The sequence below is a fragment of the Planococcus citri genome, chromosome 3 (genome assembly GCF_950023065.1).
Source record: "Planococcus citri chromosome 3, ihPlaCitr1.1, whole genome shotgun sequence".
Lineage (NCBI taxonomy): Eukaryota > Metazoa > Arthropoda > Insecta > Hemiptera > Pseudococcidae > Planococcus > Planococcus citri.
Window position 1 is genome coordinate 61,328,837 of NC_088679.1, and position 19,100 is coordinate 61,347,936.

The 19,100-nt window shown below is 31.6% G+C and overlaps 1 protein-coding gene across 4 annotated transcripts in view; it reads left to right on the top strand.

Annotated features, from left to right (window-relative positions):
• The window catches only part of LOC135841720 (acetylcholine receptor subunit alpha-like), a 406,867-nt gene that overhangs the window by 276,929 nt on the left and 110,838 nt on the right, over positions 1 to 19,100 (top strand). For 2 of the 4 annotated variants that reach the window (XM_065358854.1, XM_065358855.1), the window contains exon 5: positions 5,836 to 6,016. The exons of 1 other annotated variant lie outside the window; for it this stretch is intronic. In XM_065358854.1, the coding sequence (XP_065214926.1) occupies positions 5,836 to 6,016 (181 nt within the window). Of the gene's footprint in view, positions 1 to 5,835; positions 6,017 to 12,052; positions 12,234 to 19,100 lie in introns of all 4 variants that reach the window. One more of the 4 variants, XM_065358852.1, reaches the window with a different exon arrangement.

The following is a 19,100-nucleotide window of genomic DNA, read 5'->3' on the forward strand; positions in this document are numbered from 1 at the left end:
CATGTTTGCTTGACCTCAAAATTGATGGGCCAGAATTATGCTTGCAAAAAAAGCTGTTTTCAATGAACTACTTACTCATTTTCCCAAATTTTGTTTAAAGTAGCTTAATATGTATTCAATTTCAACGATAATTTTCTTCTTGATTTGACCACTGAGTTCATATTTATTAGTTTGAAATATTTTCAAGTGATAGTTTTCTAGCAATCGAAATCACTCAAACCCAATAACTCTGAGTCAGATTTTGATAGAACCAAGCTCGCTTGTAAGAACATGTCTTGAAAGCTCCAACAAAAATAAAATTTCACATATTGGAGTTTATTGATGGATTTTGGGCAAGAGTTCATTTCTGGTAAATTTTTGGAGAATCACATAGATATTTTTTGGTGAATTTCTAGTAATTCTTGGTAAATTATTGTTATGTGATTTTTATGTAAATTACTGACAATTTTTGGTAAATTACTGGTAATTTTTTGGTAAACTACTGGTTATTTTTGTGATAAATTTTGGTAAATTACTGGTAAATATTGGTAAATTACTGGTAATTTCTTGGTAAATTACTGGTAATTTCTTGGTAAATTACTGGTAATTTCTTGGTAAATTACTGGTAATTTCTTGGTAAATTACTGGTAATTTCTTGGTAAATTACTAGTAATTTCTTGGTAAAACACTGATAATTTCTTGGTAATCTACTGGTAATTTCTTGGTAAATACTGGTAATTTCTTGGCAAATTACTGGTAGTTGAGAAATTACTGGTAATTTCTGGGTAAATTACTTGCAGTTTTTTTGAGAAAATTTTGGCAATTTCTTGGTAAATTACTGGTAATTTTTTGGCAAATTCACTAATTTCCTAATATTTTTTTGTCATATGTTGGTAATTTTTTGGTAAATTCCTGCTTATTTTTTGGTAAATTCCCAGTAATTCCTCGGTAAATTACTGGTCATTTTTTTTGAGAAATTACTGGTCATTTTTTGGTAAATTACAGGTCATTTGAGTCATTTATTGGTAAATTCCTGGATTCCTGGTACATTTTTGGTTATTTACTGGTATTTTTTTTTTTTTGCAAATCATAGGTATTTTTTGGTACATAACTGGTAATTTTTTAGTAAATTTCTTTCAATTTTTTAGTAAATTACTGGATTTAAATTGTTGGTGCATATATTTTTGGTAAATTCTGGTTATTTTTTGGTAAACCACTGGTACTTTTTCTGGTTAATCATTAACAATTTTCTGGTGAATTACTGGATCATTTTTGGTGAGTTTTTGGTAATTTTTTTGGTAAATTTTTTGGTAGATTACTGGTAATGTTTTTCGTAAATTACTGATGATTTTCTGGTAAATCACTGGTAGTTTTCTGGTAAATTACAGGTAAATTTTTAGTAAGTTCGTGATAATTTTCATTTTACTAAATTGCTAGTAATTATAGGCAAATCACTGATAATTTTTAGTAAATTACCGATATTTATGGTAAAATTTTGGTAAATTATTGATAATTTCTGGTTAATCTGTAGTGATTTTCTGGTAAATAGGCATAACTGATAATTTTCTAGTAATTTACGAATTACATATTTTCTAGTAGGTACTTACATATTAAGTTTTTTTGAATGAAAAAAGTTGAAAACCTATTATGAATGAGCTTTTCAAGTTTTTTGAACTCTCGAAAATTGACCGAAAAATTCCAAAATGAACTTGAACTTTTGAAATTCTGTTAATGAATATTTTAGAATAATTACGTTCTTTCAATCGAGCTTGGTTTTGTTGGTGTTCATGATCATTCACCTTTGTTCAACTCCTGAGTTTTTCAAATTAGGCAACTTGTATTACATGATAGAATTTAAGGTTGTGAGACCAACAACAATTTTGGTGAAGTGTGAAACTGGTTCTGGTTGTTTTCATAGATATCTTCTCTTTTCCTTCCTCGTGCCCAAAGATAAGAAGAATATACCGAATAATATGCTTTGTTTTCTAGCTGAGCTGCGTGATTTTTTGCCTCTTTCGCTTCGCTTTGGTAACAATATCTCGTTATTCTGCATCTTGTTCATAATGTTTAGAAAATTCTTCGAGCTGGATTTTTGAAAACTTTTCTGTTATTGAAGTAGTAACATTAGTAAGAGAGATGTCATTCCAACATTTCCAACCAATGGAAAAATATGAAGCTAAAACAAAAAAAAATTACGAGAAAATCGAAATCTAGGCACATCACCAGATAAAATTTTTGATGCTGAACTCAGAGTTTTAATTTTTGAAAAATGTTCTCATGAAATAAAAACGTTGATTAGATTGAGGTAGTATACTGGAATTTTGTGAATACTCTATAGAGCACTCGATTTAAATGGACAACCTAATTGTAAAATGAATTTCTTGAAGATTTTGAAAATTCTAAACATTTGGACGTTCTATTTACTCGTATAATTTGAGGTGAATAAACCCTTCCAAAATATCGTGACATTTACAAAAAAAAAGACCATGTACCTACGATGGTTACACGTATACCTAAAGCGAATACCTCCAATGTAAAATTTTCACTTCGGTCTTCAATGTTGCATATTGAGAATGAAAATGACATACAAATGCATATGCGGTTCTGATGGTATATCGTGAAACGAACGTGTACCTATTTTGATATTCGCTGCATTTGCGGTATAATGAAAATAGTAAGTTGAATAGAAATTTAAATCATATCACAGTGTAGTGTGTTCGCAGCTTATGTATACCGATGCCATGCAAGTGTAAGCTGCACGTTGCGTTGCCTTTGCTTTGTTCCAGTACCTATATGGGGAAAATTATTCGATGTTAATTATGCCTACCATTATACTACGTTCAGGCTCTCGACAAGAGAAGTAGTAAAAACGACAAATAAAAATGCATACTTATATCACAAAGTATGGTACTAATTGAAGGGTTTTTCGAAATATAGGTGATATTTTCCTCGCTTCGGGTAATGTAGGTATATATCAATTATATAAGGCCACGATGGATCGCAAATCCAAGGAGAATAGGTTAAAAAGTGTATTTCTTTTTGCGAATTAGAGATCTCAATTTTTTTTCAACTCCAAAATTTCCCGATTTTGTAACAAATTGTTCAAAACTCAAACATTGGGTAAATAAATTACATAAATAATGAGCAATACAAAAATTTATATCAAATCATAGATCCCTGTACGAGTCAGGAATAGGAAAAGCTTTTCACAAATAAATACATATAAAGCTGTCATGAATACAACCTTCTGAATCAATTATTTTCTTGTGAATCAGAAATCGTAGTAGACGATTTGAAAATCTCATTTTTTAAAAAGCTGGACGAAACCTCAGTTCAAAAAGTCGTGGAATAACCATTCTCTTTAAAATTACAGGCATTTTGCGATTCACCTGTTCTAATCGATTTCAAATTTCGAGCTAATGACAGGATTAAATTTTCAGCAGCTAATACATTTTGAAACCCTTTTTCGACACATAACTCGCAAAATCAAATTTTTGAGCATGGATCCAAATTTTACTTTAAAAAAACCCTAAAACCTTGAAGTGGTAGCAACTCTGAGAATATTTTTATTATAGTCATACCATTTACCATCTCGTTTTAGAGCCCATTTCCTACATATTTGCAAATTTTAAAGCTCCAATTTTGCAACCAAAAAAAAAATGAAACCTTCTCTTTTCACTTTAATCATATTTCAACTAATAACTACCCCTCGTGTAGTGAACTCCATTTCCACATGACTGAGAGGGAAAAATGTATTTTTGAGACCCCAAATTTTCTCAAAAAAAATGCTAAAATCCTCAAAAAGTTCAGAGATTGCGCTGCTACAAGCAATTTTGAGAATTTTTTTCTTGGTCCTGTCGACTTGACTAAGAAAATGTGTATTTTTGAGACCCTAATTTTTCAAAAAACAAAAAAAAAACATATAAATCCTCAAAAAGTGCAATTTGCGACTACAATTTCGAGAATCGTATGCCTACAGGGTGGCCAAAAAGTCCATTTGGATTTTTTTTGAAAATGGAAACCGATTTTCAGCTACCCTCAAGTTGAAAAAAAAAACATTTTTTTCAGCAGGCAACAGACTGGCAAACAATTCTACCTGCATGGACCTTTTTTTTTTTTTTTTTTTTGAAAATACAGACAAACTTTTTGGTCTCCCTGTATTTTGATTACATCCGATCTATCTTTACGTTTTGAGGCAATTTTTATGTAAGTGAAAGATGATAAAATTGTTTGAACTTCTAGTTTTTAACAAAAAAAATGCCATAAAACATTAAAAATGTAATGATGCACCTGCAATTTTGAGAACAGTTTATTTTGTTTATGTTTCAGCTACCATCAAAATAGGAGGCCCCATTCTTAAAATTGAAAAAACAAAAAATATTTTTAAAGGGGTTATTATTTTTGAAAAATGTAATTTTTCTTACTCATACTAATGAAAGTGGTCCTTAAAACGTAATTATAAAATATGATCAAAATATAAAATTCCCACGTTGCATTTGTCCTATTGCAATTTTCGGTATTTTTTTTTTCTTGAACAGTATGTGGTCCATAAAAACACAGTTTCCCTCACTGACATCAAAATTGGGCTTCAAAACATCACTATCAATAAAATGTGATCAGAATTGGTATTTTTTGGAGCAGAGCATTTGGCCTTTTAAAATGCATTCACTCACTTGCTTTGAAAAAAAAAATGCAGAACTACCATGGCGCCTGTGGTTTAGAAGCTAGGCAACCGTATCCACCACAGTGTGATATATGCTGCCTAGTTTCTAGTTGAAAGTGACACTTGGCAAGTATTTTTAAGCCACCCCACCAGTACAAAAATGATAATCGTAGATAATTTAAAGCTTAAGACACAACCAAAGTACATTTAAGGCACCTATTGAACAAAACGAAGACGTTTCCCTATCTTTATTTTCATTCCCATTTGAAGGCTTGCAAGCCAAGTAGATAAAAAGTATAGTTCGATTAGAAGGTAGAAAAGATTAAACGTACCTAAGTCAAGAGTAAGACTGCTGCATTTTCGTAATTTTACAATAACGGAACCTTGTGAACTTTTCGATCTGAAATTATAGCTTGGGTGTCTTACGTTTTTAGTAGTAAATTTTAAGAAACATCGAATCAAACTGCATCCTCAGCAATAGGTGCATACGAGTATGCAGGATATGCTTAATCGTGTCACTGACTAGCTCAATTGTCTGTCCGTCTATCGTAATTCGAAGTACATGTCTCATGCATTCTGCTCTCTCATATACCTACATGCAGGGGAGGACGGTAAAAGGGAGCGAGGTGTCGTACTGCGGGTATAAAATTAGCCTACATATGTAAATACACAACAACGTAGGCAAATAAGCCTCTCGTATACGCCACACAAACGGTAAATTTAACTTGCAAATAACCTATACGGTAATTATCAATTCTTTTTAAAATGGCCGCCATTACAATGGGCCCATGCCAGCCAAACGAATCGTCCATATAACGATGGATGTCAAACAACAAACTGATGAGAAATTACGCTCGAGTTAGTCTCGTCTGCTCTGTACAATTCGGTTCGGTTCAATTTAACGAACAGATTTTCGATTATCATTAAACAATCTCATCTCTTCGTCCATTAGCTATATATGTACACGGAATGAGCATCGAAAAACGCCCCAAAATTATCTCGTATCTCGTACAATTTTCAAGGGCTGAGATTTTGACTGAGAGAGAGATGATCGAATATATTGTGGTAATTAGATTATTTTGAAATTGCGATACCACGATGAGGAGGGGGAGCTCTAAATACCCTTATGTAATTAGATCATCGCAAATTCAGTGTTAATTAAAAAGCTATTTCTGTGATGAACTTGTTTGCAGTGCTGATGGATTCTTTGAGGTGAAAATAGAGACCAAAGCGACTATATATCACCATGGCTTAGTAGAATGGAAACCGCCGGCTATATTCAAATCTTCTTGTGAAATAGACGTAGAATATTTTCCATTCGATGAGCAAACATGTTCTTTGAAGTTCGGAAGTTGGACTTATGACGGATATAAGGTAGGGATTAAATGTCTTTCTTTCCGCGTATCCGTGTTATAACATGCGAAGAAATTGCGCGCTCTTGTTTTACTCGTATATTTTCCTATATCTGTATAATTTTAAAACATACACTGGCACACGATTCGGCTTCATTCTCGATCCGCATTTTATTACTTATAACTATAAATACTGTTTTCAAATACACACGAGATTCCATTAAGGAAAATCAAAGTACCCATACCATATACTATGTAGTATATTGTTCTCTCGATTATTACTTACTTACCTACCCCCATATATATATAGCCATCACTTTTATATGCTCGGTAATTTAATCGCATCATTTCGATAAATATCGTCAGCGGATGTAGTTGATTATTAAGGTTTTAGGCCATATATTCCATCGTATTATGTATCGTATAGCTTGTCAAGCTTCCTATATTTTCTTGATATAACGTTATGCTTTTTGTACACAGTAAAACCAGCCTTATATTAGATAGGTATGTGCCTACATAAAAAGCCTCCTATGGTATGAGCTTATTTTCTGATTTGCTTATTGCAAATGTTGGCCTTATATCGTACATGTACCTACCTTATTTTCCTACGTTTCGGAGTTTTTGTAGTGGTTTTTTTTTCTTTTGTGTTGCGTATTTTTGTATGACTCTCCCATCTCCTTCTCCACTCCTTTTATACATATAAGATGTATATGGTTCGAAAATAAACGTACTTTGAATTTTCAATCAAATGGATACGAACGTATATTTATACTTTGAAGGCGCCTTTCTTTTTTTTTTTTACCAATACCATACCTATTCTGCTAATATAATTTCTTGAAAAATAATAGTTTCGCCTCTTTTGTCGATTACATTAGAGAATTTTCAATAAACGTAGGTATGTATACTTTACGTCTTACTTATCGAACATATATATATATACGCAGCCTATATTTTTTTTAAATTATTAAAAAATCACTTATTCTTCGAGACCGATGATTTCTTTGATAAGAAAACTACTTATTTTAGTATGAATATTTCTTAAATTCGTGAGCAGATAAGCCTACTTATAAGCAGGGAGCGTTACAATGCGACGAAATAGGTATGCCAAAGTAGCTTAGGTATTATGTAGGTACTTTCGTCGCTTGTACCAACATTTTTTCTTTGATATGAGAATATGCAAGTTCAACCAGCAGGTCTCAAAGTAATCCGATGCGATTCTCTTTTTATCAAGTGTTTTTCAGTTGTGAAATATGTATATTTTTCTTTCATATTCCTTTTTGTGTGTGTTTTTTTTTTCAAAATCGTGTTTTAATGTTAGAGAGACAAAGAAATTATGACTCTGTGATTTATTAAAATTCATTATTTTTGAATACTTTATGACGATGTGATGGAGAAATGCAACGAGCTACTTGGGTGAAAAAATTTTCAAGTTTCAAAAATGAAAGTACCTGCATATAACCATGAAGTGTGCTTCTTGAATGAATTGAAGGTCTGTTTAAATAATCTCGTGTGGTGTGAGCTGAAATCAATTCTCGAAATAAAAAACAAAAAAAATACATTTTCCCGCTTCCACCCCCCTCCTCCTCCAAAGTTATTACCTCGGGTGAGAAAATCACTCCATGAAATTTTCAGTCCCATTCGGGGAAAAATAAGTGGGGTGGTGACCCCCCCCCCCAATTTTACAAAATATGAACAAATCGAAGTATCAGAAAAAAGTTTTAAAATTGTGAACTTTCTGATTCCAACATCTCATTGTCAGTCAAGTCCTCACTTAGGTAAGATCAACTTCTGCATACTAATTTTTGCCCCCTATCTCAACACATGATTAATCTGTGGATTAGAGGGGAGAGCTCTTATTTTTGTCCACTTGTGAAAAAAATGTTTGTCAACACCGAGAAAAATGTCGTCAACCATCATGTTAGCAAATATGAGTCGTGCCATGAAGCTCCCTCCCCCTCAGATCTTCAAAAAATGAAAAAAATGAATATTTTCATATTTTTATTTTATTTTTATTTTAATACTACTCATATTTGGTCCATCTTCTTCAAAAAAACACTATTTAATATTTTAGACACCCCCCCCCACTGTCTAAGTTTCTATGTAAAGATGATTTTTGACCTGTTGAAAATGAATGCCATATTATGTAGGTATTAAGTAAGTTAGCTTGATTTTTCAATTTTGATTTTAACTGATCGAATGGGTTGATAATTTGCATGTAGTGGGTTGAACAACTGAACAAGGCAAGATTATTGCTTGAGAGACCAAGGGATTGATTTCACTGATTAAGTAGTCATTTTCGGCGTTAATTGCCAACAGCCATAATGAAAATGAAACATCAAACTAGTAAGAAGGTTTCTTCTTAAAGAGAACTTATTAAAAAAAAAAAAAAAAAAAAAAAAAAAACTCTGAAAACAGATTGAATTGAGAAAAAAAATATATGTATCAATTTGTTTACTTTTTTTCTTCATTTTTTTCAAATTTGGAGGTCTCTGTGTAGATGGCAACCTTTGTTGGGGACCGAGGGAAGGTTTTTCTCGAAAAAAGATTTATCTAGAAGTAGGTAAGTATTTTGCTCCGAAATGAAAAATGTTCAAATGCTCACCTAATTTATACCTGCAGACATCCGATCTTTCATCTTTTTTAATATTTTTCAACTTTAAGGGTTTTTAATTTTTATGTACAAGGAGAACCAACATCATTTTGAAGAACCAAGGGAGGGTTTTTCTTGAATATGCGATTATTTTAAAACTTATATTTAAAAGTATTACCTAGGTAGGTACTCAATTTTTTTGTTGATTTTTTTCAACTTTGATGGGTTTTTCATTAGGGATCCAATCCGACATTATTTGGAAGACTGGGAGAATGTTTTTCTTAAAAATGGTGATTATTTAGAAAGATTCTGCCCACAAATGAGAAATTTTCAAAAAAATTCCACAGACATCAATTTTTTATATTTTTTTTTATTTTTCTCCAAATTTGGAGGGGCTCCATAAAAGAAAGCCAACATCAAATTGGGGACCCAACGAAGGTTTTTTCTTGAAAATTGTGATAATTTAGAAAGATTCTGCCCAATTTTCAGAAAATTTTCAGAAAATTTTCTCAGACATCAATTTTTTTATTTTTTTAAAATTTTCCTCTAAATTTGAGGAGCTCTGTAAAAGAAAGCCCAACATCAATTGGGGACCCAAGAAAGGTTTTTACTTGAAAATTGTGATAATTTAGAAAGATTCTGCCCAATTTTCAAAAAATTTTCTCAGACATCAATTTTTTTATTTTTTAAAAATTTTCCTCTAAATTTGAGGGGTTTCGTAAAAAAAAGCCAATATGAATTGGGGACCCAACGAAGGTTTTTTCTTGAAAATAATGATAATTTAGAAAGATTCTGTCCAATTTTTAAAAAATGTCCACACACATCAATTTTTTTTATTTTATTTATTTTCCTCCAAATTTGAGGGGCTCCGTAAAAGAAAGCCAACATTAATTGGAGGCCCAACAAACGTTTTATCTTAAAAAGAGAATTTAGAAAATTTTGGGCTCACAAACAAGAGTTTTGATGTATTGATTTTTTTAAAAACATTTTTCAACTTTATTGACATATTTTGGCATTTAAAAAAAATTCTGACCTGAAAGGAAGAACTTTATCAATATTGAGAGAGTCAAAATGTTCAACGGTATTCTCTGAAAAATATATCTATGTAAGTACATTAGAGCGGAGTGAAAAAAAATATGCCCTGGATTTTGGTGACAATTGGTGAGAAAGTTTGCTTTGAGTTGATGATCATTGATCACCCAGAAGAATTTTTAGTCCTCTATCCATACAAAGGGTTGTGCTAGAAATCCTCAGAGTAAGGCCATTTTTGAAAAGACGTGGCTTTTTGTTATTTTTGTGATTTGTTATCATTTTTGATAACATTTTCAGAATTCGTGTTTTTTCATTCAAGTTTAGTTTATGTTTGAAAAAATCGAATCGAGAAAAGTGAATTTTATTTTTATAATTTGATCGAAATATTCATATTAAAATGGTAAATCGGTATATTTCAACCTGCTGAGCACGAATTTAGCTTGCGTTTTTCCTGAAAAGAAGTTTTAATGGATGAAAAGTAGTATAATAAAATGGATAAGAAACCTAAACTTTTATGATCCACCAATTGGCATTAAATTTTGAAGCCAATGAGTCGGACAGCTTCAAAATTCAGAATCTCATATCACACCTTTTAAAGAAAGAGGGGAATCGGGGATGGCCGGTGTTTTGCTCAGATGACAGGTCTCAAAAATGGTGAAAACGCCACATTTTTTCAATGAAAAATGACCCCAATGTATTTTGAGGACCCCTACATCTCAGACTTTTGTATGTACTGCTGGGATCCAAGGTTCACAACTTTCCTGAATAGTCTCCTCCACTCAAAGTAAGCTTCCCTGCCAATGTTTGTCAAAATCCAGGATATCTTTTTTCACCCCCTCCCCCGCCCCACCCAGTGTACATGTCAAATTTTAGCTTTCTATTCCAATGGAAGGAAGGAAGGAAGGGAGGGAGGGAGGGAGGGAGGGAGGGAGGGAGGGAGGGAGGGAGGGAGGGAAAATCTTCTGCGATGGCACACAATTGAAAAAGGTGAAAAAAGATTTGACATGGATGATTGAGAAATTCAAACTCCCAAAAGACAACCTCCATTTTACTTGGAGAAAAGCAATCGCCCTTTTCGTCTACCCCATTGGCTAATCCAGTCTTCTCAGAAGGACTTGACTTGAGTAAGTATTTGATGAATACATTCAGGTTTACAAGACTGATTTTGTACAATTTCCTATCATTTCTTCATAGATAGGTATTCAATTACCTATCTTATTTATCTACCTAGATCACTTTTCATTCTAAAAACAAATCCATGCAAAATTCCAAATCTTAAATATACAATTTTCTAGAAGGGGAAAAATATTCATTTTAAAGGTACTAGACCTTTTCTTGGCTGGAAAATATTGACGACAGTTTTCATATGTACGTACTCGTATATCCATAGGTATAAAATGTATACAAGCCTATACGCGTCGAGGGTCTATGCGAATGTCAACATGAAACACCTATTCCTAAAGCGATAAAATGTTTACGAATCTTTGTGAGGATTTGTGAAACTGTTATATTCTCACAAAGAAGGAGAAAAAAAACGCAGTTATTAAAAGGAAGAAAGACCATATAAAAATCTCGTTTATACGACGAAAAACTATAAAGAAAGTAGAAACCTTTTTGTGCTTGTAACAAAAAAGGGAGAATGTCGTTTGGTTTTCATACTCTTTATGTAGTTTACAAAAGTACATAAAGTAAGCCATTTATCAACAAGTTAGTTTAATTAGAATTTTTTCTTATGTGAGTCAAAGTTTGAGCAGTTGAGTGAGGTATAGGTAAAATATATACGATCTGTGGCCTGCTGAGATTGATTTGTATTTTCACTTCTGATAATCAGCATTGGATAATGATTCAATCACGTAACTGACTAACTGTCAATACTTAATGGTCGCAAGGTTTCCTCAAACCCCAATATTCATTTATGAACTTACTGTAGATAAAATGCTGTTGTTGTTTCGCATGATGATTGAGTAGCCCTTTATAATATTATTGATTGATTTCGTAGTATACGCTGAAGTAGATAATGATGTAGTTTTAGCTGAAAATGTTTGACTGTATAGGTAGATAAAGCATGCTGTTTTTCCTAATTGATTGCGTTAGGTTAAACAAAAACGCAAACAAAACTCGTTGAAAATTTCTCTCGAGCGAAAAATTATCATTTTTTAAAATATATTTCCGGCCATACACGTAAAAAAAATAATGATAATTCGATGATTACCTATTCGTTGTTTACTAATGATTGGAAAAAATAAAATAAAAACGCGATGACTTTGAAAAACTCGACGGTGAGAAGATGAGAAACTAATACGTTGATTACCTCGTATACTTTTGGGCACCATTATTTTAATATCTACTTATCACTTTTATAGAAATGCACTGTAGGCTCATGTACATTTGTATGCAAGAAGAGTAGTGATGATTTTTACTCATTCTTGTTTCTAGTGCGGATGGCTTTTTCGACGTGAGAATGGCGACAAAAGCGACAATTTACCATCACGGTTTAGTTCAATGGAAGCCACCCGCTATATTGAAATCGTCTTGCGAAATCGATGTAGAATTTTTCCCCTTTGACGAACAAACTTGTTTTCTGAAATTCGGTAGTTGGACATATGATGGGTATAAGGTACGTGATTTAGACGTCGAATTGCATACCTACACTACAAATACTTAATTAGATGTACAAAAACACGTAATTTCGGTTAGCACCAAACAAATTATACTCGTATCAACCCACAATATGTAAATATACTTAGTTGTAGCGATACCTACCCACGGAATGACATTTTTACTTAGGTATTTATGTTTCAATATTTAGAGCTCGTGGTGAATTGAACGAAATTTCTATCGGTTTTTCCACTGAACCTGGATGAAAAAGTTTTCAGTGATGCTAAAAGCGTATGTAAATTTTGGCTAAAAAATTTGAACGTTTTTTATCTTAAAAATTTCCTGCAATTGATCTCGATGATTTTATTTTTAAATAAATTCAAAATTCGAAAATTGTTCAAATGTTAGTTTTAAAAAAATTGCATGCTTGAAAAAAAAATTGTATCAGGTTATTCGAAGTTTATTGTCAATCAACAAGTGGTTGGAAGAGGAAGGAAAGGAATTCAAAACAGATATGTATTGAGATCTACACTTCTGGTGGCATCGTTTTTTTCCTCAGCTTTATGTACTCATAATTTTCTGTTTTACTTTCCTCGCTTTTTAAGATTTTTTTTTTTTAATCATACGAATTTTTGTTTACTGACTTTGGGAAGAACATAGAGCAAAAAATATACACTTACATACCTATTGAAATTTTTCAGCATCACTGAAGGTAATTTTTGTATTCGAGCTTCGTTGGAAAACTTGAGAAATTTTTCTTCGACTGCATTTGTCGACGATTCATCTTACCTAAGTACATGTAAAAGGCTTAACCTCACACATAACATATCCAATCATTGGTAAACCTTTAATAAGACTACGAAGATGCTGAAAAATCTCAACTAGGTATCTCTGTTTTATGCTGTGTGTGGCTTGAATACATATTTAGATATTAGGTACATTTACATCAGTATTATCAGCAGCCTGGTACCATTGAAATGTTTTGTGTGTGGTGTTTTTTTTTCTTATTTATTAGATATACCTATCTTATCTATCTATCTATCTATCTATCTATCTATCTATCTATCTATCTATCTTTCTTTATATTATTTTTCTGGCGCTTGATGATGACTGCTGCAGCTTGTGTGTGTGCGCTGTTTGAATATTTATGTAAGGTTAATTCTTTATTCGCTGAAATGTACATAAATGAAATTGCATATAACGAATTAAATCAAAATGCCCGCCATTGTTGGTTTAAATAAACGAACATCTCGAGATAATTAAAGTACTTTGATTTTTCTTAAAAATGTGCTTTTATATGTGTAAAATCTGGTAGATTGTGAAACGTTCAGTAGAATTTATATATTTCAACTTTAGGAGTGTTTTCTTCGTTATTTGAATCAATTATAGTGACACGTATTTTGAATACTATTCAAGGTAGCAGTCTACACATTTTAGAAATCTGGTCTAAATCATCTCGTCTCATTTACCTATTTATATTACTTACTTGATTAAACCAGTTCTTTTTTTTTTTTTGAAAAACTGACTAAAATTTAAAAATGCTTGAAACAATTTGAGATTCATTTGAAATTCGTGGTACATTTGAGTTCAATTTATGTGCAAAATTAAGTAGAAACCTTCATGTTGAGTTGAAAGTTACTCAGAAAAAGTTTTAGCTTTGGAGATGTTCCTGGAGAGGAGATATGAGAGCACATTTTCGAAAAAATTGTGCAGGTTTTTGCTCTGTTTTGGTAAAAATGTCCCAACTCCAAAAAACTGTATAAAATCACGATTTCAACGAAGTAAAATCTCAGAATTTAACCCAAAATGGCTCAATTTTGAAACTTACAGGAAAAATCAAATGCAAAATTATCGAGCACTTGCTAGTGTGTTTCAAATGTAAATTCTTCAATTTATTTGGAAAAAATATGCACAAACGTCTTTTTTAGGGGTGCCTAAAGTGGGTGCTCTAAAAAAAGAGTTCAAAATTACGAATATACAGGGAGATCAATTAAACTTTTTTCATCTAGATAATTGAATAGAAACCTCAGAACGTTAAGTTTGGCGCAAATCGCAGGTTTCTAGTTTTCCAGGGGTTCCCAAAATATTAAAATTACTAAAAATTGGAAAATTGGGGTTTTGAGCATCAGCTGAAAATTTTATTGAGCTCGAAATTTGGTAGGATGAAGAACTTTCGGATACTAATAAACTGTATAAAGCTTCTCAGCGAGGTTCAAATGGGTAGGTTCAAAATTGTGGTTCCAAAATTTTACAAAAATCAAAACACCTCCAATTTCTCTGCCCTCGTGGGTCGAAAATAGGAAAATCACCTCGCAGAACGTTTATCGGGTCCAAACAGATGTTTACGCTAAAAGAGGTTTTGAATATAATACTCAGTGATTCTTTTAAAAAAATTTTTATTCACAACTTTGGGAACCCCTGGAGGTAAAAAAATAGTCATTTTGGGTCAACTAACCACAGATTCGTATTTGGGACATTTATTATAATATTTTACGTTTTAAGAGTGGTTCAGTTGTTAACTGTATGGTCCCAAAAAATGGCTTTATCGCAACTCGTCCTTTGCAAATGGCTCATTTTCGAGTAAATTCGTGTTCTGAAAGTTCTTTCTTTTCAAAATATTTTACATTAATTAGGTCGAAAGATCGAGAGGTATCATTTTCTAAAAATTAATAAAATATTTTGGAACGCAGTGATTATTTTTTTTTGGTCATTGACAATTTCAAAAAACTGAGAAAATTTTACAAGGTTTTGATTGCTTTTCTCGATTTTTTGAAATTGGCAATAATGGCCAAAAAAATTGGCATCACTACGTTCCAAAAGAAGGTTATTTACTCATTTTAAGAAATGAAATCACTCGATGTTTTGACCCATAATTAATTAATGTGAAATATGTATTTGGAATGAAAGAATTTTCAGAACACGAATTTACCCCAAAATAAGCGATTTGTAAATTATTAACCGCCAGTGGAACCCCCCAAAGTGGTCTTGGATGTTTTTATTACAATGATATAGGTCGGCGCAGAATCTCTAATGACTCTACTATCTTTCAGAAGTGAGCCATTTTTCCAAAAACAGGTTGCTAGGGGTTAGAGCGAGAAAAAAAACACGATTTTTTGAAAATTTCTCCTCTTTGAGAACCCCTATTTTCCCTCTAGGTGCACCCCCAGAGCTGAATTTTTTTCTGTGTAGTATACTCAGAATCGAGGTCTTAATTGAATTTGGTTTAAATCCTTCAACATCTTTTTTTCATGATCCACCCTTTTACTTTTATAGGGTGACTCAAAAATCCCTACTAAAAGTTCATATTTGTGTAAAATTTGTAAAGAATTAAAAATTGACCACTTTTTGTTCTACAAACCTTATTTGGAATTCAAATATGTAGTAGGTGAAGATCAGAGAAAAATAATTTAAAGTTGGTACCTTAAGTACTGACATTCAAGTCGACATTTTTCAACTTTTAAAAACCTTCTGTTGTTTTCATGGCGTAAATTTTGTTCCATTTTGTGATGAATTCCGAAAATGAAATCAAGTTTTTTTCCATTGTCAATTTTTTTCTCTGTTTTTCAAAATGAGAATCAATTTACTGGACTTTGTCGATAGGAAATTTCACGTCCCGTCCTAAAACTTTGATTGAATCACAAAATTGATTTATCACCTACTTACTCTCAAAAACTATGAAAAAAAACTGTTCTGAATCCGATGGCGATATTTTATTTATTTTTTAATCATGAAATCTCAATTAAGCTTACCTCTGATTCGAGTCTTAGGTAATCATTATTTTTGATAGTACGATTAAAGTATAAAAATACAACTCCTCCAACCAACCTTGATAGAACAAAATTTCACATTAAAGAGATAGATAGATAAGTGATTTCCATCATCAACACAGTCATCTACACCATAAAGTAGTGAACCAATCACACGACTTAATCCAGTGTAGTTAGATACACATAAATTAAGTACGGATTAGCCACATTCACATTAAAAAAAAAAGGTAGTTTATTTATAATCGCTTAATTAATACCAATAAAGTTCAGTTGAGCTTTTGCATACGAGCCAGGTAAGTACCTAGTGAGCCTTTTTTTTCCATAAATGCTTCAACTTCGAATCACGTTCAGAAAAAAAGAACGAGGAAAAGAACGCAGTTCTTTACAACTACGTACTTAAATAAAATCAACAACAATGAAAAGTTTAAAAGCCTCGTTTGTTTTTAAAACTTGTACGCGAAAATGGAAGTCAGAAGATGAAGATTTTTTTTTATTTTTGAAAATCATCGTTAACCTTATTTGCGCAGGGAAATTAAAACTTTTGGAAACGATGTTCGAATGTACTCGAATAAATAATATTCGGTATTTTTAATCAATATACGATTGGAAAAAATTATCCAATAGGAGACATAAGTGTTCGGTACTAATTGAAAAACTTTTTTCGAGGTTTTTATTTTATGATTCGGTATTCAATTCGAGTCGATTTTTAAAAAGTTGTGTATTTTCTTCTTCCTTTTTAAAAAAAAACAAACTTGGGTTTAAAAAGTTTGACGTAAGATTTGTTTAATTTGTAATTTGGTCGTTAAGAAATGCATTTAAATTTGATTCAAATGTCTGCGAAAACGTTCACTCGATGGTAATTCGATAAATTGGAATACGCCAATCGACCATGACCCGTTAAAGTTTTCATCTCGAGACTGGAATAATTTCATTTTAGAATTTAGAGCTTTTATCGCGTGCGTTTATTTATTAAAATGTGTGTGCATATCAAAATGCATTTTGCTAGAATTATGGTGTTTATTTCACCAAAAAAAACCATACCTATAGGTAAATGCGTTAGTTACTGCGCGAAGAATTTAGATTAAAATAGTTGCAAAATGCGAATTTTCATTTTAAAAAAGGGTGTCAAATGAGGAAGATCGTTATAGTACTAATTCACGTACAAACGCTTGAAAAATATTACCCAAGTTTCATCTAGTTTTGCTTTTTTTTTCTTCTGTAATTCGAACGTATATAAATTTTGTTGTAAAAAAGTGTTTAAGCAAACGAATTTTTTTTCTCGCCAAATAAAAATAATGTGAAAAATATTGTTAAGAGAAATGTTGCATTTTGCACAGTTGGAAGAGTAACAATAACTTTTTTTTCGGCCGTTGCGAAATATTTAGTGCATTTTTTTTTTTTACTCGCGAGCTCTTTGTTTTGATAAATTAGACGAATGCGAGGTACATAATACGCGTGAAATTATTTTTGGTTGAAAGAATTCATTTTTATGAGGTATGGCACTTGCTATATGGCAATGTTTATGTTTAGGTTAAAACGCTTTCGTAGGTAACGTGATTTAAGTACCTACTGAGAAACGAAGAATTGGGTACATGGTGGTATTTTATTATTTATTTATTTATTTTTTATTATTATTATTTTACTGGACATATTTGCCGATGCTTCTTGTTATTATATTATTTATGTGTATTTTGGGTCATTGATAATATAGGATGTATCGTTAATGTTTACTGTGTAACGTATTTTAATTGATATTTGTAAGAAATAATTACCTACCTAGGTACCTACGTAGATTTAAAATGAGGTATCAACTTTTATCAAGAATAGCGAGATGATTCAATAAATTTAAGGTATTGGGTTCAGCTTAGTACAAATCTTAGATGTTAATAAAATTGCATAACCAGTTTGCCGTAAATACAACAGTCTGTAAGATCTTCGATGAAACTAGGTTTCTTTGGTAGAGGTTCCTATCAAGTAAGAAGTGATTTGTGGTACATACGATGTTAGCCAAAATTTCATTCTGATCCCCTCTTTTCGTCTCACGAAACATTTCCGCTATAGATTAATGGTGTCAGCTTTTGCAAACAAAAATCAATTTGTGAGGCAATTTTTTAATTTTTAGATTAAATTAATTATCTTCTACTTTTTGTAAAAACTGTCATTTTTGATACCACAAAATTTTTCATTTCTACTTCGTTAGCTTTTCGCGATCGTAATCATCGGTCGTATTCAAAATGAAAAATAGGTAAGTCCTATATCCTCAAAAATAGAATTCCCAGTTACAACTCGATCATTATCAAAAATCGATTTTGATCTCAGATAATCAAACACAATTTCAAAATGAAAAATCACATTTTTTCCTCAAAAATAAACTTTTTAATCAGAAATTGATTGTTTCTGAAAATCGATTTATCGAAACACAGAAATCGATTCATCTTTGATTTTCTATTTCTATTGATGGTTTTTGAAGTGAAACCATGTTCTTTCCCCTCAAAAATAGACTTCTTGATCAGAAATTAGTGACTGCTTATAATCGAATAATCGAATCTCGAAAATCGATTCATTTTCGATTTTCGATTTCATACTTATGATCGATTGTATTCGAAATGAAAAACTACGTTTTCTCTTCAAAAACGGACTTTCGGATCAGAAATCGATTGTTAGCAAAAATCGATTTATCAAAACATAAAAATCGATTTCATTTTCGATTTTCTGTTTCACACGATTGAATGTTCTTAAAATGAAAATTATGTTTTTTCCTTCAAAAATAGACTTCTTGATCAGAAATTAGTGAAATCGAATAATCGAATCTTTCGATTTCATATGATATATATTGTTTTCGAAATGTAAAACTATGTTTTCTCCTCAAAAATAGACTTTCGGATCAAAAATCATTTGTTAGCAAAAATCGAATCATTTTCGATTTTCTAATTCACACGATTGAATAATGAAAAACGACGTTTTCTCCTCAAAAATAGACTTTTAGATCAAAAATCGATTGTTTGCAAAAATCGATTTATCGAAGCACAAAAGTCGATTCATTTTAGATTTTCAGTTTCGTATTATCGATGGTTTTCGAAATGAAAAACAACTTTTTCTCCTCAAAAATAGACTTTTGG